The sequence below is a fragment of the Desmodus rotundus genome, chromosome 2 (genome assembly GCF_022682495.2).
Source record: "Desmodus rotundus isolate HL8 chromosome 2, HLdesRot8A.1, whole genome shotgun sequence".
Classification (NCBI taxonomy): Eukaryota; Metazoa; Chordata; class Mammalia; order Chiroptera; family Phyllostomidae; genus Desmodus; species Desmodus rotundus.
Window position 1 is genome coordinate 187,163,295 of NC_071388.1, and position 20,163 is coordinate 187,183,457.

Below are 20,163 nucleotides of genomic sequence, written 5' to 3' on the forward strand. Positions count from 1 at the left end.
AAAGTTATAAAATGGCCAAACAATATTAATAAATGCTGACTAATACCATACAATGCCAAAAAAAGTTATCTTTAGCATCAGATTATTATGATTATTCTCTTTGAAGATAAACTGATAGGAAGGGCACCACACAAGGTGCATTTTTGACACTAGAGGGCACTGGTATTTTGACTAAAAGAAAAGGAAGAAAGAATACATAGCGTTGCGCTTGATTTTTTGGGGTGGATTAACAGAAAGTAGCTGTCACCTCCATTTATGCCTGTAGAAATTATTATAGAGGTGTATGAGCACAGGTGTATTGGGCCTCCAATCTGAGACCCAAAGTCACCCGAGATTGTAGCTTTACTCTGTATTATATTGGGCTCACATTTTTTATTACCCCTTGCCCACTAGTAAAAGTATTTATAGTCATTCTTGTTCCAAAAAGGATTTAGGGTAGTCTCCAAGATACATACAATATAGTGTGATAAAAAACATTGAATATAGGTGAGGAAAGAGAGAATAAATGTAGGAAATTACATAGAACCAAGGTGAATTTAATCACGAAATGTATTAGATCAAATTCTAAACACAGCTGGAAATGGGGTGCAAATTTGGCTCCAGGCCTGTGCAGGAAGAAAGGTAACACTTATGGGAGTCTCAGCATCTAAAACAGTGTTTCTGAAGCCAGTGATGTAGGGAATCCTCTATAATTGAAAATAGTTTTTTGTAGATTCCTAGAATTGACTTCTAATATTACTCTCTGTATGCTCCTTATGTTGTTAGCTTTTACACAACAACTATAACAAATTTATAGACAAAATGACTAGAAACAAAACTATAAGATAATACATTACCTAGCAACAATGTAACAAATCATATTTGACTGAAATTAAATTACTGCTTGAAATGTGATATAAAACCATGGACAAGTAGGGGGTGGGGAACTACTGTGCAGAGTAAGAAGAAAAGTCTATCTCAGCAAGAACTCTGTGAAATACTTAACATCTTCAAGAGCCAGGTAGAGGAAAAGGAGCCCCCAAAAGAGAATGAGAAGGACTCTCTGGGGATAGCAGAATCAGCAGAGCCTGACGGGAGCCAAAGAAAAAGTTTCCAAAAAGGAGAGCAAAAAAGAGCAAGAAAGACAAAGCCTGGAAATTTTGGCAAGTAGAAGGATCTCATGAAAGCACTTTAAGAAGAATAATTATATCAGAATGATTCTGATAGAAGTCAAACAATAGGGGATTGAAGTATAAATGGGAGGTGGGGAGTTTTGGAGACAAGAAAATTTGTTAAAGAAAGTTGACTGTGAGGTGAAGAAGAAAGACTCTATAAGGTCTTGGTAAAGATAATTTTTGATGATTGCATAATCATCAAATGATGAGTTCATCATTTGATTGTATTACTTTCATCTGGTTTGTGTTGGTTAGAAATTTGTTTCCTTTTTATTTATTTTTACTGTTTCAAATAACTGTGACAAACATATTTAGGTATATTTTATTTTATGCTTGAATCATTTCGTTAGGCTAGATTGCTAGAGTTAGAATCATTGATCAAGTGTAAACACTTTTAACATGCTTAGTAGACCCATCAAATCATTTTGTGGGAGGGATATACTTATTTATGCTTTTCCATGAAGTGCAAAAGACTGTCAATTTCATTACTTGCTAGTCAGAACTGAATTTCATGATTTTAAAAAACATCTTTGCATTTCTTACTAAAGGGAACCAGAGCTCCTTTGAAAACTGACTGATTCAAGGCCTGGGGCAGAGATAGTCCAAGATGAGCCTGGTGTATTTTAGGGTCAGGAAGCATTCTTAAAAATGCTCAAAAGGTGATGGAGGCATGTGAAATGGATGCGAGTACAAGCTCGAAGTTACTCTTGACCATCAAAATGAGCAGTGAAAGAAATGATTATAACATATTGCAAAAATAATTATGAGTCCCTATTGATACTGTTGGAAGATAAACTGAGGTATATCAAAAAATGCAAGTTTATGCCTCAGTTTACCTTTGACACCATATATGGAGTTTCTATATGCATTAGGGTCTTGCCTGGGCTAGCTATTCTGTTCATGTGATCCCTGGGTCTAATTTATACTTTCTTGTAAGTTTACAAAATATTAGTATTTGGCAAGCTAATTACAAGAGGGGGATTTTTTTTTGCTTGTCTTTTTTTTTTTTTTAAGGAAGACAGAAACTTGAACATGTTTATGGGATGAGGAGAAAGAGTCATTAGAAAAGGTGCAGTTTAAAACATGGTACAAACTCCCAGGGGAGATAGGAGGGTGTGGATGGGAGCTGGGAGGATCGAGCCAGAGAAAAAAAGAGAGGCCCCTTTCTTCCAGAGTTGTAGGTGGGAGGCAGGCCAGGGTAGATGTGTACGCAGGTAAATGTGCACCCAAAGCAACCTTGGCTTTTTCACTCAGAAGGATGAGATTCTCTGCTGAGAATGATAGTCAAGATAATGCGGGTGTATGTGTATGTGGAATAGCAGCAGTGAGAAAGCAAGCTGACTGCCAACTCCTAGGATGCTTGCTGACCAGCTCAGCTGAGGATGGTGACCAAGATTTGTACTGGTACCAACCTTCAGGCTTTGATGCTACTCTCCAGCATCTGAGAAGACAAACTCAAGGAAAACTGGGTAGGGATTTGTCAAACCTTGAGGAAAAGGGCCCGAGGACTTAATTAAAATAGCAAGTCACTTTTGATGTAACTTCCTTTCCATAATTGGCAGGTTTTGGCACCTTTTCTTCAGCTAATGGCACAATGCTCATTGCTGGGCAAAACAATGGATAATATAGGCTGTGCAAGATGGGGGTTGGTAACTTTATCTGCACCAGTCTTTGCAACTCAAAACTTGGATGAAAAGATTAGCTATAGAGCTGTCTGCATAAGAAGCATCCAAACCGTACAGAGAATTTTTTATGAGTTTATTTATTTATTTTTTAAAGATTTTATTTATTTTTAGTGAGAGGGGAAGGGAGGGAGAAACAAGGGGAGAGAAAACATCAATGTGTGGTTACCTCTTGGGCCCCTCACCAGGGACCTGGCCTGCAACTCAGGCATGTGCCCTGACTGGGAATCATACTAGCGATGCTTTGATTTCCAGACTCACACTCAATCCACTGAGCTACATCAGCCAGGCTAAGAATTTTTTATGAGTTTATTTGAGTCAAACTGACAATTGCGGAGAAGCAGAATCTCAATGAATTGAGAAACTGCTCCATAAAATGGCAGTTCTGCAGCTTATTTTATGCATTAGAAGAATAGGAGGAGATATAAATAGGGTTATGTGAAATCCATTGGTGGTAGATTGAGGGGCTGGGAGAAAGCAAAGGGGTGGGGAACCTCTGGGTTTGGATAAAAAGTAAAATGAAGAGACACGTACATCCTTTACATTGGTGGGTATGGGATCGTTAATGATGAACAGTTCCATCACATAAAGATGGTATGGAGGAAGTAAGACAACAGTGAGCGGCCCTGTGGTCTGGTGTTCTGGTGCAGGCACTTGTACCCTGAGGGATCTGGATAAGGAGACACTGACATTTCAAAGGTTTATCTTAGATGTAAACAGACAATAGGCTCACTTAAAGTAAAGAGTAACCTTTGTGAAGGAAGCTAAAGGCCTAGGACTTGAGTACAGCCGTGAAGGGCTTTTAGTTAGGAATTTTCATGTTTGTAATATCCTATGTGGTTACTTTCGATCTCTGAGTTTGTAAGGGGAGCATTCCGTGCTGGCCTCCCCTGGGCTTGTCAGGTTTAGTATGCGGGCCCCCTTTCCGCAACAGAGGTAACATCGCTTACTCTGGGTTTGATACTGTCAAATGCTTTACATGCAATTCTTGATCCTCAAAAAATCTGTTAAGTGGGTACTATTATTAGCCCCATTTTACAGTTAACCCGTCTAGGGCCTAAAGAAATTTGTTTAAGGTCACGTGGCTGGTTATTGGCAGAGTCACCCAAATATAACAGTCTTGGCTATAGACATAAATGCTCTGTAACGCACAAGTGAACGTCAGTCACGAGACCATTGCGCGCCGTTACGTATTATGAGTGCCCACATCATCGGACACTTACGGTAGCCTCGGGGCAGCCGGAGCCCATCAGGTGACCCCGCACGCCTGATGCTCAGGCGCACAGCCGTCCTGGATGCTTCTGAGAAGGCTGAGGCGGCCAATTCTCGGCCAAAGTGTCAGGAACGACTCTATCTGGGTTGGATTCCCTCTGCCTGAACATCTGATCGGGCCGTCGTGCGGGCCGGAAGGAGAGGGCGGAGCGGGCGGTCAGGAAAGTTGCGGATTGGAGGAGAGGAGAAACAGAGGGAGGAGCCTTGGGGAAGCAAGAAGCCACACCAATCATGTAAGCTGCTTTGCTTCCTCCCGCGACAGTCGGAGGCCCGTCGCTGCGCTCCGAAGCCGGCTTCCTGCGCCCCTACGGGGTGAAGCGGCGGCTCGGGTAGAGGGGTCTGCGGGCCCGGGCCGGAGGCGCAGGTAAGGGCGGGGCCCTGGCGCGCCGCCTGCTGGGGCTCAGAGTGGGGCCGAAGGCCGATTTGGGGAGCTCCGGAGCGGAGGGGAAGGCTAAAAGGAAGGGGAGCTCTGTGGCTCCCCAACTGCGTCTGGGCCGGTGAGGGCAGAGGATCTGGGTCCGCTGCTAGCCAGCTCCCCTGATTCCCCCGTTGCCCCTTGTCATGCGACTGTGGAAGGGAGCCAGATGGGGCTCTTCGTGAAGAGGTTTCCTTGGAAACATTCGAAGTTCTCTCGTCCTGTACCCCTAAGCTCACTTTCGAGGTGCACAGTGCAGTTCCTCCCCTCTCTGGTGAATTAGCTCTGAATCAGAGGTGCATCCATAGGCTGGGAAAGAAAAGTTCATGAGCTCCAGAAAGGACAGCAGTAGTGGGGTTTCAAATACGTAGATGCCTCCTTAAACGCTTGCCTCTGCTGTTTGAGGCTATTCCATTTCTGCTGGTGTTTCACGGTCTAAGACAAGAAGACTTGTTTACCAATTAGTATTTTCCCTTTGCTTAGAATGTTCCAAGCAAGAGGATGAGACTGGAATGTGATGGATATTTTTAAGGAATTAAGTCTTATGTCTAATATAAAGGTTACTTGTAAGACATTCCAGAATTATGAGAAATGCTAGAATTCTGTGTATAGCAGTTATTTTTGTTTATTGTGTATATGTTAAACAATCGTGTATCGATTCAGCGCACCCTCTGTTGAATTAGTGCGCTAAGGACAGGACAGGTAGTTGCTCGGTATATTGCACTGATGATTTCTTTGATTCATTTCTGGTTTATTTGCACCTTATTTCTGACTTCTTTGAATCTCGTTTTCCGCCACTCCAAAGTTCTCATTCCATCAGGAATCCTACAAAAAATAATCTTAGTTTCTCTCAGTTGGGTTTGGGTTTGGGTTTGTGGCAAAGGTTGAGCAGGTCTCTTCTGTAGAGCAGGACAGCTGTCCTTTGTCCTCCCCTTTTCGTTTTTGGAAGAGTAATGTGGATCACACTGTGGTTTGCCATTAGTGTTTCTGTTGGCTTGTTGATCAAAAGTTGAACAACAAAAAATCCCTGTTGGCAACAACTAACATTTCTAGTATCCAGCTGTCCTGCATTATTAGATGTCTTTTGAGTATTTTTCAAAAACTACATAGAAGGGACTTGACTGATTCTTGGTTTTTTTTTTCTATCTGCAGAAATTTTGGTATTGGCTGGCAGATCGAGTTTATTTTCTACATTTTAACTCCTGATTAGCTTTCACATTGGCTTAAGCAACAAGATAGTGCGAAGTCAGCCTGTATATAATAAATAAATAGCAGCCTTCAAATGACAAGATGCAAAGAAAGTACTGGTGATAATCAGAGGTCTTTGGATGAGTAGGTTAATACTTTTAATTATCTATCAGGTAGGAAAGAATCCCATTAATTTATATATTAATTCATATTAAGCTACCAGAGAATAAGAGTTGTATGGTAGTTTTTTTCAGAATCCTGGTGTCCTGTAAGTAAGTGGTGTGTTTATCCTTCAGAGACTGCAATTGCTGAGTGTTTCCAGGGTAATTTTTATCTACACATCTACCTGGCCTAATACAAGTTTTGTCTGTGGGTGACCCTTTAAAGTAATGCTAGGTCTCTTCAGGCGCATTGCTGACTCTGCTTTTGATGTTTCTTTTGTCCAAGTAGAATGAAGGTAGGCTGATTTCCAAGGCCTTAGGATTATTGCCCTCACTTACTCTTTCTCTCCAGTGCTCTTTTTTTTTTTACCCCTTTTTCACTTTTTGGAGTTTACATTTGATCAGTTTCCATCTCATTTCCTAACTCTTTATGCTAGAATATGGATTGTTACAACACTTTGGAATGTTTATTGACTACCCTCCCTGATAGATTATGTTAGAGACCTTCCTTCCCTCTCTCCTTCCTCCTTTTCTCTCCCTTCCCCCTCTTCTTCCTTTGCTTCTTCCTCTTCTTCTTCCTCTTTTCCTTTCTCTCTCCCTCCATGGCAGTAAACATTTACTGCCAAAATTCCATTCAAGTCAGTGGTTTCATTTCTACTTTAATTTATTAAGTAAATTATTAATCAGAACACCTCTGGAGTAGTTAGAATTCAAATAGGCTAGAACTGGAAGTTTGTGAAGAGCTACAAAACTAATTTCGTGCTGAAGAATAATTCTGGGGTGACACTTGGGGTTTAGTCACCACCCCTGACAAGTGGTGTGACCCTCTAGAAAGTCATTTTAGGTTCAGTGCACATTGGTTCCCTCGAAGGTAAAATACAGGAATAAGGCCAGTTCTGTGCACCTTTCAGGGTTTTTGTAAAAATTAAATGAGCTGGTAAATATGACTGTGAAAGTGAGAACATTTTATACGAGTACAGTGTCCTGTCTGTTAAGTAAAAATTAGATTCCAAACTGTAGCACTTTAATGACCAGAGTTTATGCATAGTTCATGGTTCTTTTATTTGAAGTATTACTCAAGCTGGCAGAAAATAGACATCAGTGCTTTCCCGTAACTTCCACTTGGTGATGTGGTTACCTTTACTGCTTTAGTTTAATTGTGACTTCTGGTTAGTTATTTTTAAAAAGCCCTTTAAGATCTTCGTTTTAATGTCTATGTGAGTTTAGACTTGAAGGGAGAAAAACCAGGTTCATGTGCCCGGGAAGAAGATGATGGGGAACAGCTTGTCGATTGGATAGGTCCCAAGGTGTGGAGGCATAGCTTGAGGTAATTTTTGAGGTTATTGTAGCGGTGTCACTAAGAGATGACTATTTTCTTGGAAATATTTACCTTTTCTATTTTTTTCAAAGAAAAAATTGAAGTGAGTGGAACAAAGCTTTGAGGAATTTATGTGCTTGTAAAAAACCAGTTTTTCAAAAACTACCAAATATCTCTTTTAACAAAAACATCTTAAAATGGAAAAGATATAAACTGTGCAAAAATGCCTTTTATTTCCTTTTACCTGTTCACATTTCTGCCCTACTTCCAATTTTTCAATGATTTTGATATTTTCTGTACTTTGAGCAGCAGTATAATAGTGACTTTAGGTGACAGATTTCCTTAAGATCCAGACTGCAGAGTTTTTGAGCCTTAGTTTAGGGTATACGCTAAACTGGATTTATTTACTGTTTGGTTTTCATAGGTCTGAATTTTCGGAGTCAGATTTTCAGATATTTAGGGATGCTGTTTAGAATTAACGTTTGGGGTTCCTGAGGAACTTTATATCTTGTGCTTGTTTCTTTTGCTTTTTAGACTCATGAAATGGCCACAGAGGATAAGGCTTCCCCCACACTGGACTCCGCCAGTGACTTGCCACGGTCTCCTACTAGTCCCTCTCGTCTCACTCACTTTAAACCTCTGACTCCCGATCAGGACGAACCTCCTTTTAAATCAGCATACAGTTCTTTTGTAAATCTCTTCCGATTTAACAAAGGTAAGGAGGCCTAATTCTTAAAGATCAGAGGACCTACAATTTTGATTCTCTGAAGTTCTCCTGTTCCAGTTTCATGTCGTGTCTTTGCAAGAATGTAATTCACTAACAAGGGGAGGGCTTTAATCATATTCACTGAGGTCTACTGCTTAGGAAGGGAAAGCTAGAATTTTCCCTGTAATCTTATTAATTGTTAGTAATCGAAGATCTGACTAAATGTTAAAAGGAGGTCCCTTTTAAAGTGTTGTCCCCCTTACTTTAGTATGTTTCACCTTCTTAAGTTCACAGAATGGACTTTGTTCTTTTAGGGGTTAATAGCCAAAAGATTTTAATTAAAGCAATGAAACTAAAAGGATCAGCACATGGGAGAAAAAAAGTCTTATTTTTTATAAATAGAAACCATCTTTAGGCCTATTGTTGACTTAAACCCACTAGGTAAGATGTAAATGTAATGTTATCAAATTAAAAGATACGTTTAAAGTGAGGTTTTATTAAATAATGTATTTTTTACCTGGAAGAAAAATTAAGAAAACATGGCCTATATCTTTTGCTTTATATTTGGCTGTATTATTTGAAGTGAGTTGGAAAATAATCCCTTTTGTTGTAAAGGACTTTGGGAGTTAATAGTTTAAGTAAAAATTAAATATATTAACTGACTTTTACCAGTAGTCATTTTTAAAGCTCTGTAAAAAATGTTCATTTTTAAAACATTTATTTTTTCTAAAAGTAAACTTTATTGTTTAGAATAGTTTTAGGTTTACAGAAAAATTGGGAAAGTAGGACAGAGAGTTCTCATATACTCCATACCCAGTTTCTCCTGTTATTAACGTCTTACATTGGTACGGTACATTTATTTCAATTAATGAATGTACCATTATTGATATGTTAATTAAAGTATGTGTTTTATTTATATTTCTTTAGTTTTTTCCTAATGTCCTTTTTGTGTTCCGAGACTCCACTCAGGAGACCATATTATATCTAGTCACCATAAGATGACAGTCTATTTAGCAAATGTTTATTGATTACCTACTCTCTGCTAGGTACTATTTTAATAGTGCGAGGGACTTACCCCATAAACAAAACAGACCCTGTTAAAATCTGTGGCTTTGTGTGAAGCTTGCATTCTATATCCTTTAATATGCTCAAGATATTTCTAATGAAAAGTAAAACAAATTGAAGATCACATATACTAAGGATCTGATCGTTGGCCTGTAATTTTGCCACCTGCTTTGATTTTTTTTTAAAACCCTAATTTTTAATTATGCATGTAGTACACATATACATTTCTTCCTGACGGATTTCATCTACTTCCTTCTTTTTGCTGAACTCTGAGTCTTATTTTTTCGAATAATGCCAGCCTTTCCTTTGCGACAGAGAGAGCAGAAGGAGGCCAGGGAGAACAGCAGTCTCTAGGTGGAAATTGGACCAGCCCTCAGCTCCCTTCGAGAACACAGTCTGTGAGGTCACCTACACCTTATAAAAAGCAGCTAAATGAGGAACTCCAGCGGCGGTCTTCAACAGTATTAGGTAAGACAGCGTTCTTCTTTCATTCCCCTCTGTGTAGTAGATTTTTTCCACAGTCATTGTTTTCCAGGTGGTTTACTGACTTACTGACTTAACTTTTCTGCTGTTTGAAATAGGTACTCTTCAGAATTAATGAAACGATTGCCTAGATAGTGAAAGAATTTGTAGATGCCTAAAAAGTATTTCTTAAACATTATATTAAACTTTAATTTAGGCTGAGCAGAAATCTCTTGACTGTTTTTTGATTAATTACTTGCTTGGGTTTCAGCAGAGAACAGTTTGCAACATCCCCAGGAGAACGCAGGTCAGTTTCAACCTTGTGAATGAACCCTGCATCCATTGGTGAGATGGCTAGTGTCATGTGACGTGCATGCCTCTGGCTGCAGCACTCTGTCAACTCCATTAATGGGCTGCCCAGGGCTCTTGGCCTTCTGTCCTCGTTGGGTGCAAACTGTGTCAGTGTGGCTGGATAAGCTGAGCTTCTCTTGCTTCTTTGTTCTCCATCCTGGTCTACTGCACATCCTCTCCTTCATTTTCATGCTCTTCTGTCGAGTACAGGCTGGGGATCAGTGCCTGGATTCAGAGGCTAACGTGAGTTGTTCGATGTTTTATTTCTGTTAGATTATTAAACTCATGGCAGTGGTTCGCCCAGCTCAAGGTGGTAGAAGACAGGCAGTGAGAGGTGGCATAATAGAAGGGAAGTGGTGCGGCATTGGGAATCAGGTGTCCCGGAACACCAGATGCTTGTCTGGTCTGGCCAGTCTTCTCCGTGAGATCCTCAAGTGAGAAGTAGGCAGGTGCAGGTAATGGTGGTTGGCAGGAGGATATTTTATTGCTAGTCGAGACTTGGTTTAGAACCTCCTTCTGGGGGGTCAGAAGGAGGAGGAGAAACCGAGCAGAAGAGTTTCTCTCTAAGGACTGGAGCAGAGCTGGCTGCCTTGCCCCACAGGTTTCCCAGGGCAGTGACCCTTGGCCTGGGTGATGGCAGCCATTTGGAAGGAAGAGTCAGAAGGTGGGAAGGGGAGAGGGAGAATGGACCTCTCCTTTTACGGCAAGGAGTGGAAGGAAGAGACTATCCCCATTCTCATCTTTGACTTCAGTAAACTCTCCTTAGCTCTTGAACCTGACCTGGACAATGCTGCTATTTTTGTTGAGGGAGTTCTTTTGACTAAAGCCTCTACTGAATTCGGCATAAGATATCTCCATTTGTAATATTGAAGAGTTGGACTAGAATCTAATTTTTTAAAAAGATTTTGTTTTTAGAGAGAGGGGAAGGGAGGAGGAAAGTGAGGGAGAGAAATATCGATGTGTGGTTGCCTCTCCTACACCCCCAACTGGGGACCTGTCCCTCAACCCAGGCATGTGCCCTGACTGGGAATTGAACCAGTGACCCTTTAGTTCGCTGGCCGGCACTCAGCCCACTGAGCCACACCAGCCAGGGCAAGAATCTAATTTTCTAGGGGTTACAAACTGACAGCCTACCAAATTTTGCCTTGGAGTTTTGATAAACTTGAAATTAAATATCAGTAGGTGGAACGTGTGTGTGGTTTGCTGCAGTCCCCACCATTCCTTATTGTCTTGTATCAGGTTTATTTTACTTCAGCTGCTCTTGATTCATTTATTTTACTTCAGCTGCTACAGGCTCAGAAACCTGGGATCGTTTGACCAATCAAGTTCCTTTTCCTGTCAAAAGGCTGTAATTCCACAGTTTGCTAGCTCTATGACCATAGGAAAATCACTTAATTTTCTAATATCTATTTTATAAGAGACACAGCTAAGATTGTTTGCCTAGTGGCACAGTGCTAGACCGGATGTCTTCTCAGTGCTCTTTAATCTTTGAGATCTCTGATTCTGGTGGTTTCAGGAACAAGACTTGCTCTTCCTTTTTCAACGGATGATGATGTTAGTACTCTCACACGAACTCCTAACTGGCTAAACGCAAGGGGCTTCACGATTAATTGTTGCCCGTGCCTGGGAGCACAACTGTTAGATTGTAACAGCTTCATCGCATCTTAAATTAGGAAAGTTCTTTGTCAATTTGGATTTGGATACTGATCTTTCATTTTTTGTAACCCCTTTTTTTCCCCACCACACCAAAACAAAGCATATCTAAAACAAATCAAGCAAAGTGAGTTAGAGAAAGATGTAGGGTGGATATTTTCCATCTTGCTTTGCCATAGATTATTAGGTTAATGAGTGAGTTTAATAGGCACGTTCATTCTCTTTGTTAAGCCACCTCCATTTTATGCGTAGATTTTGTAACCACTGAAGCCAGGAATTAGGTGGGAACTTTAGTAGTAATTTTGCTCTAAAATAAATAATGTATACAGCTTTGGCAGGCACAACCCATTCTGGCCACAAAGCTGGAAGTTGGAATTTTATTATTGTTAGAACTGGCTTCAGTAGTGCTATTTTAAGAAATAAGCGATCCCGTCCAGTTTGGAGCCGTAGAAGTGGGGAGGTAGCAGGAAGGGTGGCGCTGGAATCCCAGCACCGGTGAAGGAAGGTGTGGGTAAGTTACCAGCCGGGATGCTCTGAGTCTGTCAGACTCTGTGTGGACTGGGCTGTTTCCTCTCTGATCCGCTGCTGCCCGAGACTTGGGACGCAGGCTCTGCAGACTGAACCGAAGGGCGCAGCCCTGCTGATGTTCAACTGTGGAGGCTAAGCTAAGTTAACTCACTGGGATTGCTTTTCCTTTTGCTGAATTTCGGGGAGGCGTTTCTTACGGCTTGGGACCAAAGGGCCCAATAAATCACTAATGAATTTTGGGCCATTTAAGCAATCCCCCCATCGCAGGTCTCAAAACCATCAATGTCTCAGACAGTGCTTCTCTCAGGTAACTCTTACTGGCTCGTGAAATAGTATTTTACATGGCAATACAAAAACGGTTTGTTGAAAGAAACGCTTTCAGCACCTCTCACCTTTATAAAGACTAGCCTTAACTCTCAGTCCACCTCACTGGCCGTGAGAACGTAAGCACATGCAGACAGTAAGAGGCACTGCGTATCACACGGATGCCTCGTTTTGCGTGGTTACTGAAGACTATTAACAAGGTTTTTTTAAATTTTATTTTTTGATAAATCTGACTCAGAAACAAGAAGGAAAGCAGAACCTACCTTTGGAGGTCATGACCCGCGTACAGCCGTTCAGCTTCGAAGCCTCAGCACTGTATTAAAACGCCTCAAGGAGATCATGGAGGGGAAAAGCCAGGTACAGTCGAAGGACTTTAGAAGATTACTTATTAAGCCCTTATGTGGGGTTCATGCCATGCTCACTGAGATGGCATAATGTCCTTGAAAGAAAGTTCGGCTAGCATTTCCTCCACCCATGAACACTGTATTTTTACACATAGGTACTTAATTTTAATTGACCACTTTTTTCCCCTTCATAATTATGTGTATTTTTTGTGTCTATTTAAGAAGTATTTATCTAGCCCAAGATCAGTAAATATTCTTCCATATTTTTTTCAAAAAGCTTTACTACTTGTGTGAAATTCAGGGGTCAAGCTTCATATTTTTCTCATGGCCATCCAGTTGGACTTAGCACCATTTTTTTTTTTTTTTTAAGTATTGTCCTTCACTGATTGCATTGTAAATCTTGTCATACACAAGTCCATTTGTATGTGTGAGGGTGTGCTAGGGCCCTGTTATCTGCTCCATAGCTCCCCCGTTTTTTTTCCTATCCTTGAACTAATACTCTTTCTAAAATTATTGAGGCTTCAGAATAAGTCTCGATGGCTGGTAATGTAAGTCCTTCAGTTTTGTTCTTCAAGATTGTCTTGGTCTTTTTGACGCTTTCTCTTCCCATAGGAATTCTGGAAATAGCTTGTCACTTTCTGCAAAAGCAGCATAAGACTTTGATTAGCATCGCATCTGCCATTGCATCTTCATCAGTATTTTCAGGAAGCCTTCACGTATTTGTATTGTTCCAGGATAGTGACCTGAAGCAATACTGGATGCCAGACAGCCAGTGCAAGGAGTGCTACGACTGCAGCGAGAAATTCACTACCTTCAGGCGCCGGCACCATTGCCGACTGTGTGGGCAGATTTTCTGCAGTCGATGCTGTAATCAAGAAATCCCGGGAAAATTTATGGGCTATACAGGTAAAGGCATCTTATTGACAGTTTTATAATTTTTAAAAGTCCTAACTATAAAATAGTTATAATACAGACTTAACATGACGTTAAGCATGTTTTCATTTCGGGCTTCATGAGTGAGCCATGGAGGACACAGAGGTAAGGGAGACACAGCTTTGCTTTTAAGGGTTTTATAGTCGAATAACAAAGTGGATGGGGATGTCTATAAATAAGTGAAGCAACAGTGTATCACAGATGCTGTCAAAAACCCAGGGGTATTACGTTCGTGATACAATATGGTTAGAGTAGGTCACAAGTTTATATTATTGTGAGAGTTTTCATTTTACAGAATATAGGTCTTCCTTGAGTAATGACACTGAGCTCTAGCAAATTGCGTCTTATATTCTTTCATTAGCAATATATAAATTTTAATTAGTTGTTGGAGCAGAAAAAGCTAAACAACAGTGTGTGGATTTGTACAGTGATTTGATCGTGGAAGGTGGGCAGAAGGTCCCCAAATGAAAACAGTCTTAGAATCGCTCTCGTTATTTTTATTATCATGCAGATTTTCCTAAACTGCAGAGTTTCAGACCTGAATTATCTTCCATCCAGATTATGGCTACAGTCTTTGAAAAGATTATTTTTTTTTAACCATTAGTTTTTTTCCTACCTCCATCATTTTCTATACTCTAGATAGTATTCTTAATTAAATTAAGTTAAATGCTGATTTGATCATGTGAGGCTATTCTCCTGCCTAAAACCCTTTCAGAGTTCCTATTACCCTTAGGATGAAATCCTGTCTTCATATGGTTTGTGTGTGTTTCCTAGGGCTGCCATGACAAAATATTACAGACTAAGCAAAATATTAATTTTGCAAGAAATACATGCATAATTTAATAAAACTGAGTACTATTTAATAGTAGTCTTAAAAAATAAAATTAAACACAAATTATACTTGGTAGTAAATATGGTGAAAACACATATTGCTTACAGTTGACTGTAAGAAATCTTTTTGTTCCAAGTCACATCAGTTTTCTAATGTTAATACTAAAACATGTAAGGTTGAGTTGTTAAATAACATGCTACGTGTAAAGTTTATTTTACCTCCTTTTTTTGGTGCACTAAAACATAGAATCATACAAATAATTGTTATAGAAAAACAGGGTAGAAATGAAAACTTATATTTGGGCAGGACTGCATCCTAAATAAAATTACAACATTTAAAAGTATTAAATAACCTAGTTGTTTATCCTCCCAAGAATATTTCGTTTCCATCCTAACTTTCACTATAAAAATTTTCTTAACAGCCCCCCCCCCCCCATATTTCATATTATTAGTAAGCCTGTTTTCTTAGTTTGTTTTTCAAACGATGCCCCCTTGTGGAGGCTTTTTTTCAGGGCTTCACAATGGAGACCCAAATAACATTTTTCTTCCTTTTTGCCTGGGGAAATATGTTGTTTCCATTTGTGTTGGTTTATTTACTCCATTTAAATTTTGTTTTCTTGAAACTTCTGCCCCTTATTTCACTTTTAGAATCTTGCAAAATAATCTTTTAATCAGACTTTTCTATCTAGTGTTATTGAGTGGTATTTTCTTAACCATTATAAATAGTTGAGGAAGTTTTGTATACTTGGGTGAATTTCTCATAATGATGGTTTTAAAATATATAACTGAGCTAACAAAATTATTTCACTTAAAAAAATTTTTTTGTAGTCCTTATTTGAAGACGTTTCCCTTCTATTAAACTATTAATCCAAAGATTTAATGCATCTGTTAAGTAATATAATCTTATCTTTTACTTAGTTTCTTTTTTTTTCCCTTTCCAGGGGACCTCCGAGCTTGCACGTACTGTAGAAAAATAGCCCTAAGTTACGCTCATTCCACAGACAGTAATTCCATCGGGGAAGACTTGAATGCTCTTTCCGATTCTGCTTCCTCCGTGTCTATACTTGATCCAAGTGAACCCCGAACACCTGTCGGGAGTAGAAAAGCCAGTCGCAACATATTTTTAGAGGATGATTTTGCCTGGCAAAGGTACTGCCACTTAAATATAATTTTGTATTTGAGAAATACTGATAGTCTGGTGCCCTATGAGTGCTTTTAGTTAACATTTACCTTGTTCGAATTACTTCCTGCAAGTTCCCTATTTTCTCCTTTTTCTTTGGCTTGCCTGCAGGAGGATCACAGAGGGTGTTTATGGACAATGATTATATTGACTAATTAAAATGTAAGCTCCACAAGAGGGGAGACTTTGTATCTTCTCATTCACTGTCCTCTCTCGCGCCAAGAACAGTGTTCGACCTGTACTATTTTCTTTGTAGTATTTGTTGAGTAGGCAATAGAAGTTACGGAGGTTAGTAGTTTCTAATGTAGCCCTCTTAGAGAATGAGAATGCTGATAAGATTTGTATTCATAATATTTGCAATGAAATTAGATTTTTATTCTTTCTAGGGAACAGTTCATGTCTTTCCAGATGTCTAAATATTCTACACTGCCTGGTAGTGGGGAACGTTACCAACTTTTTCTTGGGAGTTTTCCTGGAATTGTTTGAACTAGAATGCAAGACTCTTCAGTGTCTGATTGTTTTCTTGAGTTACATTGTTTTTTATGCATAATACCGATCTGGCCATGTTAAAGTGCTTGAAGTTTTAACTAACTTCTTTCTGATTAATTATTGTATTGATTACCCCTTAAGGGAGTTAGGTATTAGTATGTAACCAGTGAACTTAAACAGAAGTCAAAACGAATTACAGCTACATTCCACATATATGAATCTCAGGGACATAATGTAGAGTAGAAAAGAAAGTCACATTTATAACCGGTGATTATTCTATTTACATAACATTCAAAAATATACAGAAGGAACACACTCTAGGGATACAAACGTAGTCCACTTAAAGAAAAGGAAGAGACTGGTGATAGGAAATTCCCGGCAGTAGCTTCCCTGAAGGCAGGGAGGGGGTGCCAGCTGGGTGGGGGAACACCAGTGCTTCAGAGTCAGCAGTAGCGCCCTTTTGAAGTGCTCGGTGGTGTGTTGGTGTTTGCGGCATCATGATTCTCTGTGTTATCTGCATTTTGTAAACTTTAAAGACCAATTCTACAGGTAATGAAACAAAGCATAGGGACTCTTAATTTTTTGCTTACTTCAGTTATAATGCCTTTTAGCTGTACCTGGCTCTGTTTTATGGGCCCAGAATTGACAATGTGGTTTAACAAAACAAGTTTGAAAGCTTCTTGAGAGACGTAGCATGGATGTCAAAGGTGGACGAATTTTAGGTTTTGTGCTAATTGGTTGATGTTCACTCTTTGTTAGTCATCGTATCTCTGCATAAGGCTCTACTGTCTTCTCTTGACAGACGTGGAATCTGAGGTGCAGAGAGATTAAGCACAGTGTCCAAGATCACACAACTAGTAAGGGCTAGGCCCTGCACTTGGGCCTAGGTTTGTCTGACTCCGCAGTGCTGTTCCAGTGCGTTGTGGCGGCTGAGAATAAATACTTGCGCTTAGGGTTTTCCACCCACAAATCATTTTAATATTGTGTTATTCATGTAAGAAGGAGTTCTATAAGTACCCATTCAACCAGTTTATGTTATTAATGGCATTGCGTATACTTGATAAACTATTATCAGTCTTTTGGCATTTGATATACTTAAGATAAAAACCATACTGTTTCCACCTTAATTAATGGAAGGAAACAAAAATGACCCATAATCTCATAATTACAAGGGAAAACAGTCTGCTTTTAAATGCTAAAGCAATTCAGTAAAATTGAATTTGTTACTGTTCCAAATCATCTCAAGTTTTTCCTTTTTCCTTTATAGTTTGATTCATTCAGACTCCTCAAATACTGCTCTTTCAACAAGACTTGTATCTGTTCAAGAGGATGCTGGGAAATCTCCTGCTCGAAATAGGTAAACTGCTAAATGAAAACACTGTATTCTGTGTTTGACTTTTCTTTTTTTCCAGTGGTGAGAAGAACATACCAATAAAAATGGGTGGAATTGGTTGTTACACAGTCTCTGCTCTCATTTTGCTGGTCAGCTCTCACTTGTACTGCTGGAGTGGCTTTTTCCTACTCTTCTCCACTGGTTTCAGATCTTGGAATCTAGCTTAGCAGATGAACTTAACTTTAATCACCTACTAAAAACAGGCAAACAAAAACTCCTCCTTTGTGTTTTACCTCTAATGATATATATTCCCAATTATTTCTTTTCCTGTTAGCCAAGCTTCTACAAACAATTGTCTATAATCATTCTGCACCTGTACACCTCCTCCTTGTTTAACTTATCTTACCAATGTGCACATCTCCCTCCTGAAAATGCTTCCCTTTTAGAAGTTTAAGTGGTGAGTTAATTTGTTATAAACCTGGGGAACTAGACATCTAAATCACCATGGTTTAACATATTTTCGACAAGTATTATTAAGTACCTACAAACTGTGTACTTGGAATATAGCAGCCAAACAGACAAAAATTTAAAACACCAAAAAAGCAGAAGGAATAGGGGTGGAAGTAGAATATTAAATATTGTAGTTAGTGAAGACCTCACCGAGAAAGTGACACCTGAGCAAAGACCTGAGGATGTGAGGGAATAGCCATGTGGCTATTTTGTAGAAACAGGTAGTAGCAAATTCCTGAGAGGGAACATTCTGGCAAGGAAAAGCAAGAGGTCCTGTGTACCTGGAGTAGAGCATTCCTACAGTTAATTGTACGGGCTTTGTTATTTACCCTGGGTGAGATGGGAAGCTGCTGGAGAGTTTGAGCTTTCAAAAATTAAAAAAAAAAATTATTTTGAAAGTAATCCAAACTTGCAAAAAGTTGCAAGAATAATATATTTCCCTATATTTTTCATTAAGGTCCACTAAGATACATTTTGCCTATTTGCTTTATTACTTTCTATATTGTATACATGCTGCTTTTTTCTGAACTATTTGAGAGTAAGTTACAGACATAGCATCTTTTACTTAAAAAAAAAAAACTAATAAGCTTTATTTTGTAGAGGAGTTTTAGGTTCACAGCAAAATTGAGTGGAATGTGCAGAGAGTTCCCACATGACCCCTTACCCCACTACGAGCGACCTCCCCGTTATCAACCTTCTGCTCCAGAATGGTACCTGTGTTGCAGCTGGTGAACTTACACTGACACATCATTGTCACCAGAGGGCCGTAGGTACACACAATAGGGTTCTCCCTTGGCGTGGTACATTCTGTGGGTTTGGAGAGTGTACCACGGCGCTCTCCGCTATTGTAGTGTAGTACAGAATAGCTTGTCCTCCAAATCCTGCGGGCCCTGAACGCTCATCTCTCCTGTCTCCCAGCCATGGCAACCACTGGTCTTTTCACTGTCCCCATAGTTTTGCCTTTTCCAAAATGTCATAGAGTTGGAATCATACAGTTTGTGTGTGTTCAGATTGGTTTCTCTTACTTAGTAATACGCATTTACGTTTCTTTCATGTGTTTTCATAGCTTGATAGCTCATTAGTTTTTAGTACCACAGTTTTATTTATCCACTTACCTACCGAATGATATCTTGGTTGTTTCCAGGTTTTGGAACTTACAAATAAGGCTGCTTTAAACATTCGTGTGCAGGTTTTCGTGTGGTCGTGTACTCAGTTCATTTGGGTCAATACTAAGGAGTGAGATTGCTGGATCATGTGTTAAAGAGTATGATTAGCTTTATACGAAATTGCCAAGCTCTTTTCCAGAGTGTCGGTACCACTTACATTCGTACCAGCATGGAGAGTCCCTATTGTTCATCCTCGCCGGCATTCGGTGGTGTCAGTGTCCTGGGTTTTGGTCAGTCTAGTCGGTGTGCAGTGATACTCCAGTGTTTCATTTCCAATTTCCTGGTTATGTATGATGCTGGACTTTTTTTTTTTATGTGCTTTCTTGCCATCTGTGTATCACCTAGGTCTTTTTAAAAATTAAGCTGTTTGTTTTCATGTTGTTGAGTTTTAGGAGTTTAAAAAAATATTTTGGAGAGGTCCTGTATATCAGATGTGTCTTTGCAGAGATTTTCTCCCAGTCTGTGTGGCTTGTCTTCTAGTTCTCTTGATGTCTTTTCGCAGAGCAAGGGTTTTCAGTTTTAGTCAAGTTCAGCTTATCAGTTTTTTCTTTCTTGGATCATGCTTTCATATCATATCTAAAATGTCATTGCCATACCCAGGGTCATCTAGATTTCCCCCTGTGTTATCTTCTGGGGGGTTTATAATTTTATGTATTATATTTAGGTTTGTGATTCATTTTGATTTAATTTTTTGTGAAGGGTTCAAGGTCTGTGTAGAATCTTTTTTTTTTTTTTTTTTTTTTTGCATGTGGATGTCTCATTGTTCTAGCACCATTTGTTGAAAAGACTCTTATCTTTTCTCCATTCTATGGCCTCTGCCCCTTTGTCAAAGTTAAGTTGACTGTATTTATGGGGGTCTATTTCTGGGCTGTCTGTTCTGTTCCACTGGCCTGTTTGTGTATGCTTTCGCCAGTACCACACTGTCCTGGTTACTATAGCTGTATCATAGGTCTTAAAGGGGGGTTGTGTCAGTCCTCCAACTTGGTTCTCCTTCAGTATTGTGTTGCCTGTTCTGGGCCTCTGTCTCTCCATGTAAACTCTACAAGCGATTTTTCAATATTCCCAAAATTCAGTTGCTCAGACTTTAATTGGGATTAC

The 20,163-nt window shown here is 39.6% G+C and overlaps 1 protein-coding gene across 3 annotated transcripts in view; it reads left to right on the forward strand.

Annotated features, from left to right (window-relative positions):
• The first annotated feature begins 4,327 nt into the window (after window positions 1-4,327).
• Window positions 4,328-20,163, forward strand: part of PIKFYVE (phosphoinositide kinase, FYVE-type zinc finger containing) — an 87,303-nt gene continuing 71,467 nt past the window's right edge. For 2 of the 3 annotated variants that reach the window (XM_045198079.3, XM_045198083.2), the window contains exons 1-9: window positions 4,328-4,472; window positions 5,676-5,884; window positions 7,725-7,905; window positions 9,277-9,429; window positions 9,695-9,730; window positions 12,518-12,636; window positions 13,358-13,529; window positions 15,329-15,536; window positions 17,324-17,413. In XM_045198079.3, the coding sequence (XP_045054014.2) occupies window positions 5,852-5,884; window positions 7,725-7,905; window positions 9,277-9,429; window positions 9,695-9,730; window positions 12,518-12,636; window positions 13,358-13,529; window positions 15,329-15,536; window positions 17,324-17,413 (992 nt within the window). In that variant the 5' untranslated portion in view covers window positions 4,328-4,472; window positions 5,676-5,851. The remainder of the gene's footprint in view (window positions 4,473-5,675; window positions 5,885-7,724; window positions 7,906-9,276; window positions 9,430-9,694; window positions 9,731-12,517; window positions 12,637-13,357; window positions 13,530-15,328; window positions 15,537-17,323; window positions 17,414-20,163) is intronic. The other variant, XR_008426209.1, reaches the window with a different exon arrangement.